This window comes from Rhinopithecus roxellana, chromosome 9 (assembly GCF_007565055.1).
Source record: "Rhinopithecus roxellana isolate Shanxi Qingling chromosome 9, ASM756505v1, whole genome shotgun sequence".
Taxonomy (NCBI): domain Eukaryota; kingdom Metazoa; phylum Chordata; class Mammalia; order Primates; family Cercopithecidae; genus Rhinopithecus; species Rhinopithecus roxellana.
The window spans coordinates 93543724-93558945 of record NC_044557.1 but is presented as its reverse complement, the minus strand read 5'-3'; the positions used below and the strand labels follow the sequence as shown (position 1 = coordinate 93558945).

At 41.5% G+C, this 15222-nt stretch overlaps 1 protein-coding gene across 10 annotated transcripts in view; it reads right to left on the bottom strand.

The window, feature by feature from the left end:
• The window catches only part of TMEM71 (transmembrane protein 71), a 60103-nt gene that overhangs the window by 29793 nt on the left and 15088 nt on the right, over window positions 1–15222 (bottom strand). For 8 of the 10 annotated variants that reach the window (XM_030938170.1, XM_030938175.1, XM_030938171.1 and 5 more), the window contains exon 5: window positions 10106–10278. In XM_030938170.1, coding sequence (XP_030794030.1) covers window positions 10106–10278 — 173 coding nt within the window. The remainder of the gene's footprint in view (window positions 1–10105; window positions 10279–15222) is intronic. The other 2 variants (XM_010380296.2, XM_030938173.1) reach the window with 1 other exon arrangement.

Here is a 15222-nt window from a genome sequence, read left to right as displayed (position 1 = left end):
CTTGGTTTTCTTGGTTTTATCAGAAGGATTGTAAGGGAATTAGAAAAGGAGCCACAGCTTCTCTCTTACTGTCTGATTCAACATTCACTGTTGCTATGGACTAGCAGCATTTCCTACTCTACCCTACACTTTAGAAAACATTGCTTTAGAACTGAGAAGACACTTGCCTTGTTGCTCCAGAAAAAAACAGGGGAGAACCAATGGATGGACACTCGAAAAGGCACACTAGAGGTGAGCCTGAGTAAGCCATTCCTGGAGCAGCAGTAACCACTGAGAGGAAGAGGCAGCCTCAGAAAGTCATGAGTGGGTGGGGTAGGGGATGGGGAGATGTTGGTCAAAGGGTACGAAGTTCCAGTCGGACAGGATGAAAAATGTTCTGGAAATCTATCCTATGGCATGGTGACTAGAGTTAATAATAATGTATTGTGTTCTTGAAAATTGCTAGGAAAGGGCCAGGCATGGTGGCTCACGCCTGTAATCTCAGTACCTTGGGAAGCTGAGGCGGGCAGATTACTTGAGCTAAGGAGTTTGAGACCAGCCTGGCCAACATGGTGAAACCCCATCTCATCTAAAAATACAAAAAATTAGCCAGGCGTGGTGGCTCATGCCTGTAGTTCCAGCTACTCGGGAGGCTGAGGCAGGAGAATTGCTTGAACCCGGGAGGTGGAGGTTGCAGTGAGCCAAGGCCAGACCACTGCGCTCCAGCCTGGGCAACTGAGTGAGACTAGGTCTCAAAAAACAAAAAAATTGCTAAGAGAGCAGCTCTTAAATGTTCTCACAACAACAACAATAACAAATGGTAAGTATATGAGGTGATGGATATGTTAATTAACTTGACTTTGCCATTTCACAATGTATAACTATATTGAAACATCACATTGCCCACTTCATCAACAACACCTTAATTAAACATTTTATCAAAATGAAACAAAATAATGAGAGTCCAAAATAGGCAAATCCATGGATGCTGAAAGTAGATGAATACTGGTTGTCAGGGGCTGGTGGGGAAGGAGGAGTGACTGCTATTGAGAATAAGGTTTCTCCTTGGGGCTGATGGAATGTTGTGGAACAGGAAAGCAGTCGTGATTGCATGACCTCCCTGTGACTATACTAAAAAAATCACTGAATTGTATACATTAAATTGGTAGGTTTTAAGGAATGTGGATTATATCTCAATTAAAAAGTAACGAGAGCTCTGTACTAAGATATTTGTGCTACTCTGTCAGAAAGAGTCAGAGTGCTGACTTCTCCTTTGCCTTCTGAGTGAAGATTCCAGACATAAAACATCTACCAGGGACTACAGAATTCTTAAGTTGGCCTCTTTATCAAGCTGTGCATCATTAACCAGTTCTTCATATTCTTTTCTTTCGTAACACCACACTCTTCTGCTTCTTTGCCTGAGAAACTTTCCCCAATGAGCTTTTTCCCAGTGTAATCCAGTGATTAAGAGCACACGCTCAGACTTTTCTCTTCAAATCCTGGCTATGCGACTTCCTACCTGTGTGGCCTCACATAGTACCTAAGCTGCCTTAGCTTCTTCCCCTGGAAAATGGGGATAAAGGATAATAACTCACTCAGAGGCTTTGCAGAGAAGTGATGACATGACATGTGGCTTTGTTGGAACTGTGCTCGCCTCTAGCACTCACACAGTTAGGGATCATTATGACTGGGGCTTCTGTTCAACCTCCTGAATTCCTTTCTTAACTCTCCTTTCTTCTCATTCACTTGTTTTCCATAAGTAGACTTCTTTATTCCAAAAAACTGTATTGCTTCTCAGATTGGCTTATGAATCAATGTCTCTAGATCCTTCCTTACTCCTGAATCCCCTTATGTTTCCAAACCTCTACTGGTTATGTATTTCCCATACGGTATCTCAAATTCAACCCATAAGAAATAAAATTTATTGTCTGTTTTGATGATCCTCATCTGTTCTTTTCTGCCTTTTTAGAGCTAATGTGTATTAAGCACAATACCAGCCCCTGGTATTCATAAGTGATATTAGAGATGTGACACTTCATGAATTATTGCATTTCATCCTCCCCATTCTATCTGCTATTATTTTTCTTATTTTATATCTAAGAAGTGGAGGATCAGAAAGGTTAGTTAATAACTTGCCCAAGAACAATCAGGTGGGAAAAGGTGGTTCTAGGATTTGAATTCAGGTTCATCCAGTTCAAAAGCTCATTTTCCTTATGACTCTACCACACTATCTTCCAGCCCTTGGTGACTTGCAGAATTTTTGACGCGGTCTCCCAAATTAAATACATCAGTTTTCTTTGATTCCCCCACTTTCTCACCACTATATTCTATCTATCACCAACCTGTCAATTCTACATTGGAAAATATTCTTTAAGTCTCTTCCTTCCTCCCTATTTCCTGCCACTTCCTTAGGATACTGGTTGATTTTAATTGCCTCGGAGCTCCCATCCAATCCTCAGTTGTGCTATTGCAAAGATAACTTGAAAATTCCAAATCTGATTGCATCATCACCCTGCTTAAGAGCCATCAAAAATATTCTTGATTGATTAGATAAAACCCCAAATCCTCAATGGCACAAAAGGTTCTTCAAATGACTATGGCTAATCTTTCTGGCCTCACCCCCCACATCCCTGCTCTTTCTCCTCTCCTCGCCCTGCTTATACATTCTTGCTCTTGTGGAAAACTAGAATCACTCAATTTAAGTAATCCTTTGATCATATTAAGAATTGTTTCTTCATTTAACAAGCACTTATTGTATTTTTAAAACTAATCTAGTATTACATGCACACACACACACACATGAATATATGTAAAAATTGGCAGAATCATCATGGTATTGTGCCAATGTCCATTTCCTGGTTTTGATAATGTGCTATAGTTGTATAAGTAGTTATGAGTGGGCAAAGCTGGATGAAGCATATACTGACCCTCTCTGTACTATTTTTTGTAACACTTTGTAAATCGAAGTTATTGAAAATTTAAAAAAATGCTATGTGTGTTTTCTATCTAGGAAGCAGATTAAGAAAAATCGTAGCCATATAATTGCTACACATGTATATGAATACATTATTGCATTATACGACTCCTCTAGCTTGCTCTTTGGGCCTGCTAGAGGGACATAATGGATTTCTCCTTGAAAAGGAGAACAAAGCCCTTCCTGGCAGCAGAACAGAGTCTGCACTTTTAAATCAGGTAGACCTAAGTTGAATTCCAACTCTGCTGGTTATTTATTTATTTATTTATTTATTTATTTATTTATTTATTTTTTGAGACAGTCTCGCTCTGTCACCCAGCCTGGAATGCAGTGGCATGATCTCTGCTCACTGCAGGCTCCGCCTCCGGGGTTCACGCCATTCTCCTGCCTCAGCTTCCCAAGGAGCTGGGATTACAGGCGCCCGCCACCACGCCTGGCTAATTTTTTTCTATTTTTAGTAGAGACGGGGTTTCACCATGTTAGCCAGGATGGTCTCGATCTTCTGACCTCGTGATCCACCCGCGTTGGCCTCCCAAAGTGCTGGGATTACAGGCGTGAGCCACTGTGCCCGGCCCCAACTCTGCTGTTTATAAGCTAAATGGACTTGGGTGAATTCTTTAACCCTGAACTTCAGTTTTATCATAATTATAATAAATATGATAATATGACTTACTTCCTATGAGTTTGGGGGATATTTAAACAAAATAATGTATGTAAACAAGCTAATATATTTTTAAAAGACAAAATGTGAAGTGCTCAGCACGTAGTAAGCACCCTTGACTTCTCTTTTCCTCTCACAGCCACGTAGGCAAATCTTGTTGCCTCTACCTGTAAAATGAATCTGGAATCCTACTTCTCATCACTTTTTAAAGGGTTTCTAGCTTCTGTTCCGAATACCTGACATCTAATCTGAACCCAGCAGCCAGAATAACCCTTTCAACATGTAAATCGAAACAAGTTATTCCTCAGCTCAGAATCCTCCAGTGGTTTGCCGTCCTCTCAGAGTATGAAAGCAAAGCCTTTGAAATGACCCCAGAGCTCTCCTTGTCCCTTCTCACTTGCATTCCTGACACACATTTCAGTCTTTTCCCTACTATCCCCCCTCACTCACTCAGCCCAGTGCAGGCTCCGAAACTAGAACCTGTACACCAGCATTTCACTTGCCTGGATTGTTCCTCCCCCAGATATCTACAGAGCTGTTTTGCTTTTGCTTTTAAGCCAATGCTCAAAAGTCTTTCTCAATGAGGCCTTCTCTAACCATTTTATTTGCATTTGCAATCTCCATCACTTCCCCCTTTCTTGTTTCCCATACCACTCACCAATTATTAACATGCTACATAATTTATTTATTGTCTGTCTCCCCCTACAGAAATGCAAGTTCCACAAGAGCAAGCCATTTTGTCCATTTTATTCACCACTATGTCCACTGTGTAGAATAATGCCTGACACATCGTTGGCCCTCAGTAAAATCTTCCAAATGAATGCATAAATGAATTACAGCAGAGTGAGTGACATAAGAAAAGCCACAGATGTGTGGAAGAGCAGGATCCATTCAGGAAACTGAAAGGTCAGTGTGATCTGTGTCAATTGCATGTACGGGAAAGGAAAGGAAAATGATGGAGTTGAAGACAAGACCAGCCACATGGACCTTTAACAAGTGCCATTGCACAGGGCTTCTTGCTCACAAGGGTCTTTTTCTTGGTTTAACAGTTTTTCTTGGTTGACACTTGAAATTCTTAAGCATTTTTGAACAGGGGACCCTGTATTTTATTCTGCACTGGGCCTGAAAATTATGCAGCCAGTTTGGGTTGGAAAAGTAGGAAATATTCAAAAAGACCTTGTATGCTGTGTTAAGGAATGACAAGGCCACATTTAATATCTTGGGAAGGTGAGCCTCGCAGCAGTTTGGAAGAATGGGGAAGCTGGGAGTATCTCCCCAGTTCATCTCTGCCTAGCCATCCCACTCCTCCTTTAAGACCCGCTCAGAGCCGGGCGTGGTGGCTCACACCTGTAATCCAAGCACTTTGGGAGGCTGAGGCAGGTGGATCACGAGGTCAGGAGATCAAGACCATCCTGGCCCACATGGTGAAACCCCGTCTCTACTAAAAACACAAAAATTAGCTGGGTCAGGTGGCATTTGCCTGTAATCCCGGCTAAACGGGAGGCTGAGGTAGGAGAATTGCTTGAACCAGGTAGTCAGAGGTTGCAGGGAGCCTGCCTAGATCACGCCACTGCATTCCAGCCTGGTGACAGAGCAAGACAATGTTTTAAAAAAAAAAAAAAACCACTAAAATGTTGTCTCCCTCTCAAGCCCTCCCAGCCACCTCTAGGTACAGCTAACACCGCCTCCCCTGGATAAACCTCTGACATTGTCTCCACATACTACTCTTAAATCTCTTATGCTGTTTCAGGCATTATACTCAAATTATTTGCAAATGTATTTATTTACCTGTTTTAAACCAGGAATTTCTCAAAGTAATGTCTTACTTAGCTTGGAAGAGTGTTGTGTTTAGTGCAGTAGATGGCACATAGCACATACTCAGTGAGTTTGATGAGTGAATGAATAAATGAAAGAATGACTCTTAAATGAGTATATAACATGTCAAAGTGGACCTGCAAACCCACTTTTATTTCAGGCCCATTTGTTGATGAAGTGACATATATTAGTCCGTTTTCAGGCTGATGATAAAGACATACCCAAGACTGGGCAATTTACAAACGAAAGGGGTTTAATTGACTTACAGTTCCACCTGACCAGGAAAGCCTCACAGTCATGGCAGAAGGCAAGGAGGATCAAATCATGTCCTACATGGATGGCAGCAGGGAAAGAGAGAGCTGGTGCAGGGAAACTTCCCCTTATAGATTCATCAGGTCTCATGAGACTTCTTCACTATCACGAAAACAGCACGGGAAAGACCTGCCCCCGTGATTCAATTACCTCCCACCAGGCCCCTCCCACAACACGTGGGAATTCAAGATGAGATTTGGGTGGGGACACAGCCAAACCATATCATGACACATGCTCAAATTTCCCCCATTGTTGATAGGAGGAGGAGAAAGAGAAAGAAGAGGCAGCAGGGAGTCACTCAACCTTCTCATTTGCCTTCATCCACCTTCACCTCTCCCTTTCCCTTCCCAGCAGACATCAGGGTCTTCTATAGGCCATTCCTTTATTTCCTTACCTCTCACTCTCTCTTCTTTGTACTCGTGGTTCTCTTCTGCTACCTTCACTCCACTAACAGTCACCCCCAGGCCAATGAATCTGTTGAACACTCAGTCCTCATCCTATTTACCTTTCTAGCATGATTTGCCATTGCTAAGTACTCCCACCTTTTATACCACTATTATCCTAGGAATTTCATTACACAGCACTCTCTTGGTTTTCCACTCACCTCTGTGAATGCTTCCTTCCTAATCTCTTTTGCAGGTTAATTCTGTCCTATTCACTTATTCAATGTTTGAGTTCACAACATTCCACTTCAGGCTCTCTCTTTTGAAAACTGTATACCCTCTTCCTAATCCATCTCACCCACTGCAAGGCCTCAATGACTACCTATACTGATATGACTTCCAGATGTATAACTTTAACTCAGATTCCTCCTCTGAGCTCCAGATCACAAATATCAACACCATCTTGACATTGTCTCTTGGATGTCCCAAAGAAACTTAAACTCATTGTCTTCCAAACCATCCATGCTATCTTCTCTCACCAAGCATGTCTACTCACCAGGCAACTCACATTTCAGATGTTTTCATCTCCTCAGCACAGAATGTTCTTGCCTTTCCCCTTTGCCCAGCAAAACCCCCCTCATTGTCTAGCACTCATCTCCATTGCCAGTTCCACAGGGAAGCTTTTCTTAAGTTTCCAAATGAGTCAAATTCCCCATTATGTCATATAACTTTTTTTCATGGCACCTACCACAATCATTATGTCATGTTTCTGCAATTATTTAACAAAGAGCTGAACCCCAGCCCCTGGTCCAGTAAACCAGAAGGCCCAAGAAGACAGGGGTTACATTGTTTATTTCATCTTTGTATCCCCTGACCTACTGCAGTACCTGGAAAATGGTAAGTGCCCAGTAAATATCTGTTGTTTCCATTCTAGTAATAAAAATAATTATAACTACAACTTACTGAGCACCAGACATTGAACTATGACTGATAGTCACTGTCCCATTTCATCTTTAAAATATGCTTTGAGAATCAATGTACAGAAATCAGCAGTCAATTCTGTATCCTAATAACTTTGTGTACACTGACAACATTCAAGCTGAGAGCCAAATCAAGAATGCAATCCCATTTACAATAGCCACAAAAAATATTATACCTGATATACCTGGGAATACCTCTAACCAAGGACATAAAAGATCTCTACAAGAAGAACCACAAAGAACTGCTTAAATAAAGTGACAGGGCCAGGCATGGTGGCTCAACCCTGTAATCCCAGCATGTTGGGAGGCTGAGGCGGGCAGATCATGAGGTCAGGAGATCAAGACCATCCTGGCTAATATGGTGAAAACCCGTCTCTACTACAAATACAGAAAAATTAGCCAGGCATGGTGGCAGGCACCTGTAGTCCCAGCTACTTGGGAGGCTGAGGCAGGAGAATAGCATGAACCCAGGAGGCAGAGAGCCAAGATTGCACTACTGCACTCCAGCCTGGGTGACAGAGCGAGACCCTGTCTCAAAAAAAAAAAAAAAAAAAAAAAAAAAAAAAAAAAAAAAAAATTACAAGTGACACAAATAAATGGAAAAATATTTCATGCTCATGGATTGGAAGAATCAATATCACAAAAATGGCCATATTGCCTAAAGCAATCTACAAAGTCAAACTACTCCTATCAAACTATCCCTATTCCTATCAAACTATCAATATTATTTTTCAATTTAAATTTAACTTGCTACCAAAAAAGAGTTTGAATAGCCAAAGCAATTCCAAGCAAAAAGAACAATGCCAGAGGCATCATATTACCCAACTTCAAGCTATACTATAAGGCATAAGCAAAAAGAACAACACCAGAGGCATCATATTACCCAACTTCAAACTATACTATAAGGCAATAGTAACCAAAACAGCATGGTACTGATACATAAACCAGTGGAATGGAATAGAGAACCTAGAAATAAAGCTTCACTCATAAAGCCACCTAATTTTTGACAAAGTTGACAAAAAATAAGCAATGGGGAAAGGACTCTCTATTCAATAAATGGTGCTGGGATAGCTATATGCAGAAGAATAAAACAACCTCTACCTTTCTCCATATATAAAAACTCAAGGAGGATTAAAGATTTAAATGTAAGACCTCCCTTAAACTAGCAGAATCCTAGAAGAAAACCTAGGCAACACCATTCTGGACATCAGCCTTGGAAAATAATTTATAACTAAGTCCTCAAAAGCAATTTCAACAAAAACAAAAATTGACAAATAGAACTTAATTAAACTAAAGAGCTTCTGCACAACAAAAGAAACTATCAACAAGAGTAAACAGACAACCTACAGAATTGTAGAAATATTGACAAACTATGAATCTAACAGAGGTCTAATATCTAGAACCTATTAGGAATTTAAACAATTGAATAAGCGAAAACCAAATAACCCCATTTAAAATGGGCAAAGGATATGAGCAGATACTTCTCAAAAGAAGACATACATGCAGCAACAAACATGTGAAATAATGTTCATCATCACTAATCATCATAGAAATGCAAATAAAAAGCATAATGAGACACTATCTCACACCAGTCAGAATGGCTATTATCTAAAAATCAAAAAACAGCAGATGTTGGTGATGCTTCAGAGAAAAGGGAATGTTTACACACTGTTGGTGGGAATGTAAATTAGTTCAACCACTATGGAAAGCAGTTTGGAAATTCCTCAAAGACTTTAGAACCACCATTTTACTAGCAATCCCATTACTTGGTATATATCCAAGAGGAAACAAATCATTATACCAAAACGACACACACTCACATTTTCATGGCAGCACTATTCACAATAACAAAGACAAAGAATCAACTTAGGTTCCCATCAACATGGAATTGAGTGAAGAAAATGGTACATATACAGCATGTAATACTACACAGCCATTAAAAATAACGAAATCATGTCCTTTGCAGCAACATGGCTGAAGCTAGAAGCCATTATCTTAAGCAAATTAACACAGGAAGAGAAAATCAAATACCCCATGTTCTCACCTATAAGTGGGAGCTAAACATCGGGTATTCATGAATATAAAGATGGCAACAGTAGACACCGGGGCTGCTAGTTCGGGGAGAGAGAGAAGAGGGCAAGGGTTGAACAACTAACTATTGGGTACTATGCTTAGTAACTGGGTGATGGGATCATTCATAACCCAAATCTCAGCATCAGATAATATACCCAGGTAACAAACCTGCACACGTACCTTCTGATTCTAAAACAAAAGTTGAAAAAGGAAAATAAATTTTAAAATAGATGCTTTGAGTTCCCATCACTGTGTTTATATACATGTATATACGCATACTTACTTGTATGAATATTGTTATTACACAATATGTATATATATCTAATATATATTATATTTCAAGTTATACGTATACACACACATATATAAACTATATATGTGTGTGTATAAGAATAGATATTATTACTATATATAGATATAGTAATAATATCTATATAATGTGGGCTAGAGTTACACACATATAAACCATATGTGTGTGTGTGTGTGTGTGTGTGTGTATATGTATATATGGTTTTAAAAATTAAGAAATTTAAACTCAGCAAAGTTAAGTACTATCCAAGTGTACTCATACTGGGACTTGAACCCTGACTCCAGTACATTTTTTCCAGTATAGGTCTTCTAAATCTGACTCTCCAGTATCCTTTCTCCACCCATATTCCTTACAGAAAAGGTACGGTTGAAATGTACAAATATTTTCCCAGCATTATCAACTTAATAATTTACACATTTACATTAGGCTATTTTGCATGACAAAGCCACATATGTGTTTTGATTACACGTGTAATATAGAGAGAATTTTTAAAATAGGGCCCATCTCTCCATCAAAATGACTGTCATCTCTGGAACTGACATTGGTCGAGGACCATAGGGTTACCACTGCCCACTTGGAGATAAAATTTTACTATGGAAAAGAAGACTCAAAACTCACCATTTCCATTGCAATGGTCTGTGTCCAACCTCTTGATCCCCTCCAACCAGTTGTCCTCACTTGGAGAAGAGTCGACGTCACAAAAGATACTTCCATGCAGCCAAGATTTGGAGGTACTGAGGTTGAAGAGAGAAGAAAAGGGATGACGGATTCTCTTTTTCTTTCTAAATATCCTAGAGAGAAATGAAAGCATGGTGAACAATTAATAATAGTAACCTTTAGTTCAAAACTGTGATTTCCACAACCCAAGTCTGGTCACTGCATTAATTCTACAGAAGTTTCTCAAAATTCTACTGTGTGCCAGGTCCTTGGCTCAATGTCAAGAGAACTGAGATAAAAGACAAAACTTTGTGTGTAAGAAGTTCACAATGTATTATGGGAGAAAGAAAAAAAATGCACATATAGGTAATGCTTTCCTATAGTTTATTCTGTGCCAGGCATCTTTCTTAGTGCTTTACATAGATTAACTCACATTATCTTCAGTACAACTCTGTGAAACAGATACTATTATTATCCCATTTTTCTGATCAGGAAACTTAGGCACAAATAGGTTAAGTCACTTGGTTGAGGTCATGCAGCTAGTAAGTGACATAGTTGGGATGCAAACCCAGAGAGTCTGCCTCCACGGTCTTTGCTTTTGATCGCTATGCTATATAGGAGATACGTGCACTGAAAGGATTACCTAGAGGCTGCTCTGAGGGCACCAGAAGTGGCAGTGCTAATTGATAATCACAGGAGTTTTTCTGGGAGAAGTGAGTTGTAAGCTGTATGAGATTATCTGACCTGTTCATCGAGGAACCAGTAGGTGTGATTAGGTCATGCCAAGAAATGAAGCTGGACAGGTAAAAGGAAGGCAGGTAATGATGGACTTCCCATATGATACAAGGGAGTTGGAATTTAGTGTTGGAACAAAGGAAGACCTCTAAAGCATGGCTACAGGGAAGACAGTAGTGATGACATAATTCGGTTTGCATTTCCAAAATTGTCAGTAACAGAGGGTGGCTCAGAGGTGCAAGATTGAGGGCAGAGGGGCTGATCGAAGTGCACAGGGGAGTCACTGTTGCATATCTTCCTGCAATGTGTCAAGCCCGGTGCTCAGCACAGGGTGCTCACTATACTGGTGAAAAACAGTGAGGGCCTGAACCAAAGCTAGGTAATGCAAGGTCGAGTGGGACAGCTTTCCCATCACATGCAAGGAGGGCATGGAACAGTTTTCCCATCACAAAATTCTGCTCTTTAGCTACAGCTGCTACCGGAAGATGCATTTTGAATTGTGCTTTCCCTTGGTGGTTAGGATGAATTACAACAAGCCTTGTGCATTCTTTATCCTGATGGTTCTCAACCAGGTTGATTTTTGGCTGCAGGGAACATCTGATAGGTTTTGGAGACATTTTGTTAATGTTACACCAGGGAAGGAATGCTCCTGGTAGATGGTGAGAAGAGGCTAGAGATGTCATTAAACATCCTACAGTGCACAGGGCAGTTGCCCACAACAAATAATTATCTGGTGCAAAATGTGAATAGTGCTACTGTTGAGAAAATCTACTTTATTTGAACTCTCTCTGTCATTGGTTCCAGGAATGGCAAGTTGAGAAAAATGGTAGAGTTCATGACAATGGAACACATTCTTGTGAAAATGAATCAAATTTGAAAGATTCTTGTAGGTTCTAAGATGACATCATTTAAATGGAATAAACAGCAATCAGAAATTTTTATTCATTTATTCTTATATTCATTAATTCACTAAACAACTCTTTATTGAGTACCTATTATGGGATGGGCACTCATCAAATTTGAGAACAAAAAGTATGGATGAAACATCTTTAACATCAAGAATATCTATATAATGTGGGCTAGAGTTAAAAGTGGTGTTGCAAAACTGATTATTGAAAGTCAGACCATCTGAGCTGGAATCCTATTTCCATCTAATAGCCCTGTGAGCTTGAGAAAATTACTTAATCTCTCTGAACTTATGTTTCACCTTTGTGAAATGGGAATGGCAGTAATAAAATCTATGTCATAAGATTCCAGAGCAGGAGTTGGGAATCAAATGGTAGTATATATGCAAACCAGTTGAGATAGTCCCTAGCACACAGAAAGCAATCAATACATTCATTTTATTTTTTTAATAACAAACATTGGCAGTTATGTAAGGCGAACTGAGAAGAAAGAAAATGGAGTAAAACTTCCTTGAAGGAGGGTGCCTAACCAATGTAAGGAAACCACCTTGCAGTAGCCTGGCCTGGAGAATGTACTGGAAGGTGACTAATGCAGGAGGCATCAGAATGCTAAGGTAATCATTGCAGAAATCTAAACAGGAGGCGATGGTGGCCTGAATGAAGAAAATAGCTATGGGAACAAAGACAAGAGGAACAATTCAAAATAATTTTAGGATGTAGATTCATTTGGTCTTCACGTTTGTCATGGAAACAATAAACTTCTTACCAAATACACCTTACCTGGACACACAACTGAGCTACATCTTTCTGCTCCTTTGCCATTAGGTGTGGTCATGAGTCTAAGGTCTCCCCAGTGGAATGTGAGCAGAAGTGATCTGTGTCATTTATGGGCTGGAGCCTTGGGGAAAGTAGGTGTTCCTTCAACTCACATTCTTTCTACACTTTTACCAGTTGGTTCCAGGCAATTCCACCATGACACAGCCTCTATAAGGCTTGCATGGTAAGCAGATGCATATGATGAAAGAAATCTGGGTCTCCAAGTCTCTGCTTCAAGGTGGGTCACCAGTTAAGCTAGAACACTCATGCTGGACAATTACATGAGCAAGAAATAAAATCTGGGCCCAGCGCAGTGGCTTACACCTGTAATCCCAGCACTTTGGGAGTTGGAGGCGGGCAGATCATAAGGTCAGGAGATCGACACTATCCTGGCCAACATGGTGAAACCCTGTCTCTACTAAAAATACAAAAATTAGCTGGGCATGGTGGTGGGTGCCTGTAATCCCAGCTACTTGGGAGGCAGAGGCAGAAGAATTGCTTGAACCAGGGAGTCGGAGGTTGCAGTGAGCCGAGATCACGCCACTGTACTCCAGCCTGGCAAGAGCGCAAGACTCCATCTCAAAAAAAAAAAAAAGACATAAAAAGAAGAAGAAATAGAAAACAAAAGAGGAGGAGCAAGATGGCCGAATAGGAACAGCTCCAGTCTCCAACTCCCAGCGCGAGTGACACAGAAGACGGGTGATTTCTGCATTTTCAACTGAGGTACTGGGGTCATCTCACTAGGGAGTGCCGGACAATCGGTGCTGGTCAGCTGCTGCAGCCCGACCAGCAAGAGCTGAAGCAGGGCGAGGCATCACCTCACCTGGGAAGTGCAAGGGGGAAGGGAATCCCTTTTCCTAGCCAGGGGAACTGAGACACACAACACCTGGAAAATCGGGTAATTCCCACCCCAATACTGCGCTTTAAGCAAATGAGCACACCAGGAGATTATATCCCACACCTGGCCAGGAAGGTCCCATGGCCGCGGAGCCTCCCTCATTGCTAGCACAGCAGTCTGCGATCTAACCCCAAGGCAGCAGCGAGGCTGGGGGAGGGGCGCACACCATTGCTGAGGCTTAAGTAGGTAAACAAAGCCGCTGGGAAGCTCAAACTGGGTGGAGCTCACAGCAGCTCAAGGAAACCTGCCTGTCTCTGTAGACTCCACCTCTGGGGACAGGGCACAGCTAAACAACAACAACAAAAAAAGCAGCAGAAACCTTTGCAGACGCAAACGACTCTGTCTGACAGCTTTGAAGAGAGCAGTGGATCTCCCCACACAGAGGTTGAGATCTGAGAAGGGACAGACTGCCTGCTCAAGTGGGTCCCTGACCCCTGAGTAGCCTAACTGGGAGACATCCCCCACTAGGGGCAGTCTGACACCCCACACCTCACAGGGTGGAGTACAACCCTGAGAGGAAGCTTCCAAAGTAAGAATCAGACAGGTACACTCGCTGTTCAGCAATATTCTATCTTCTGCAACCTCTGCTGCTGATACTCAGGCAAACAGGGTCTGGAGTGGACCTCAAGCAATCTCCAACAGACCTGCAGCTGAGGGTCCTGACTGTTAGAAGGAAATCTATCAAACAGGAAGGACACCTATACCAAAACCCCATCAGTACATCATCATCAAAGACCAGAGGCAGATAAAACCACAAAGATGGGGAAAAAGCAGGGCAGAAAAGCTGGAAATTTAAAAAATAAGAGCGCATCTCCCCCTGCAAAGGAGCACAGCTCATCGCCAGCAATGGATCGAAGCTGGTCAGAGAATGACATTGACGAGATGAGAGAAGAAGGCTTCAGTCCATCAAACTTCTCAGAGCTAAAGGAGGAACTACGTACCCAGCGCAAAGAAACTAAAAATCTTGAAAAAAGAGTGGAAGAATTGACAGCTAGAATAATTAATGCAGAGAAGGTCATAAACGAAATGACAGAGATGAAAACCATGACGCGAGAAATACGTGACAAATCCACAAGCTTCAGTAACCGACTCGATCAACTGGAAGAAAGAGTATCAGCAATTGAGGATCAAATGAATGAAACAAAGCGAGAAGAGAAACCAAAAGAAAAAAGAAGAAAAAGAAATGAACAAAGCCTGCAAGAAGTATGGGATTATGTAAAAAGACCAAATCTACGTCTGATTGGGGTGCCTGAAAGTGAGGGGGAAAATGGAACCAAGTTGGAAAACACTCTTCAGGATATCATCCAGGACAACTTCCCCAACCTAGTAGGGCAGGACAACATTCAAATTCAGGAAATACAGAGAACACCACAAAGATACTCCTCGAGAAGAGCAACTCCAAGACACATAATTGCCAGATTCACCAAAGTTGAAATGAAGGAAAAACTCTTAAGGGCAGCCAGAGAGAAAGGTCGGGTTACCCACAAAGGGAAGCCCATCAGACTAACAGCAGACCTCTCGGCAGAAACTCTCCAAGCCAGAAGAGAGTGGGGGCCAATATTCAACGTTCTTTTTTTTTTTTTTTTTTTTTTGAGACGGAGTCTTGCTCTGCCGCCCAGGCTGGAGTGCAGTGGCCGGCTCTCAGCTCACTGCAAGCTCCGCCTCCCGGGTTCACGCCATTCTCCTGTCTCAGCCTCCCGTGTAGCTGGGACTACAGGCGCCCG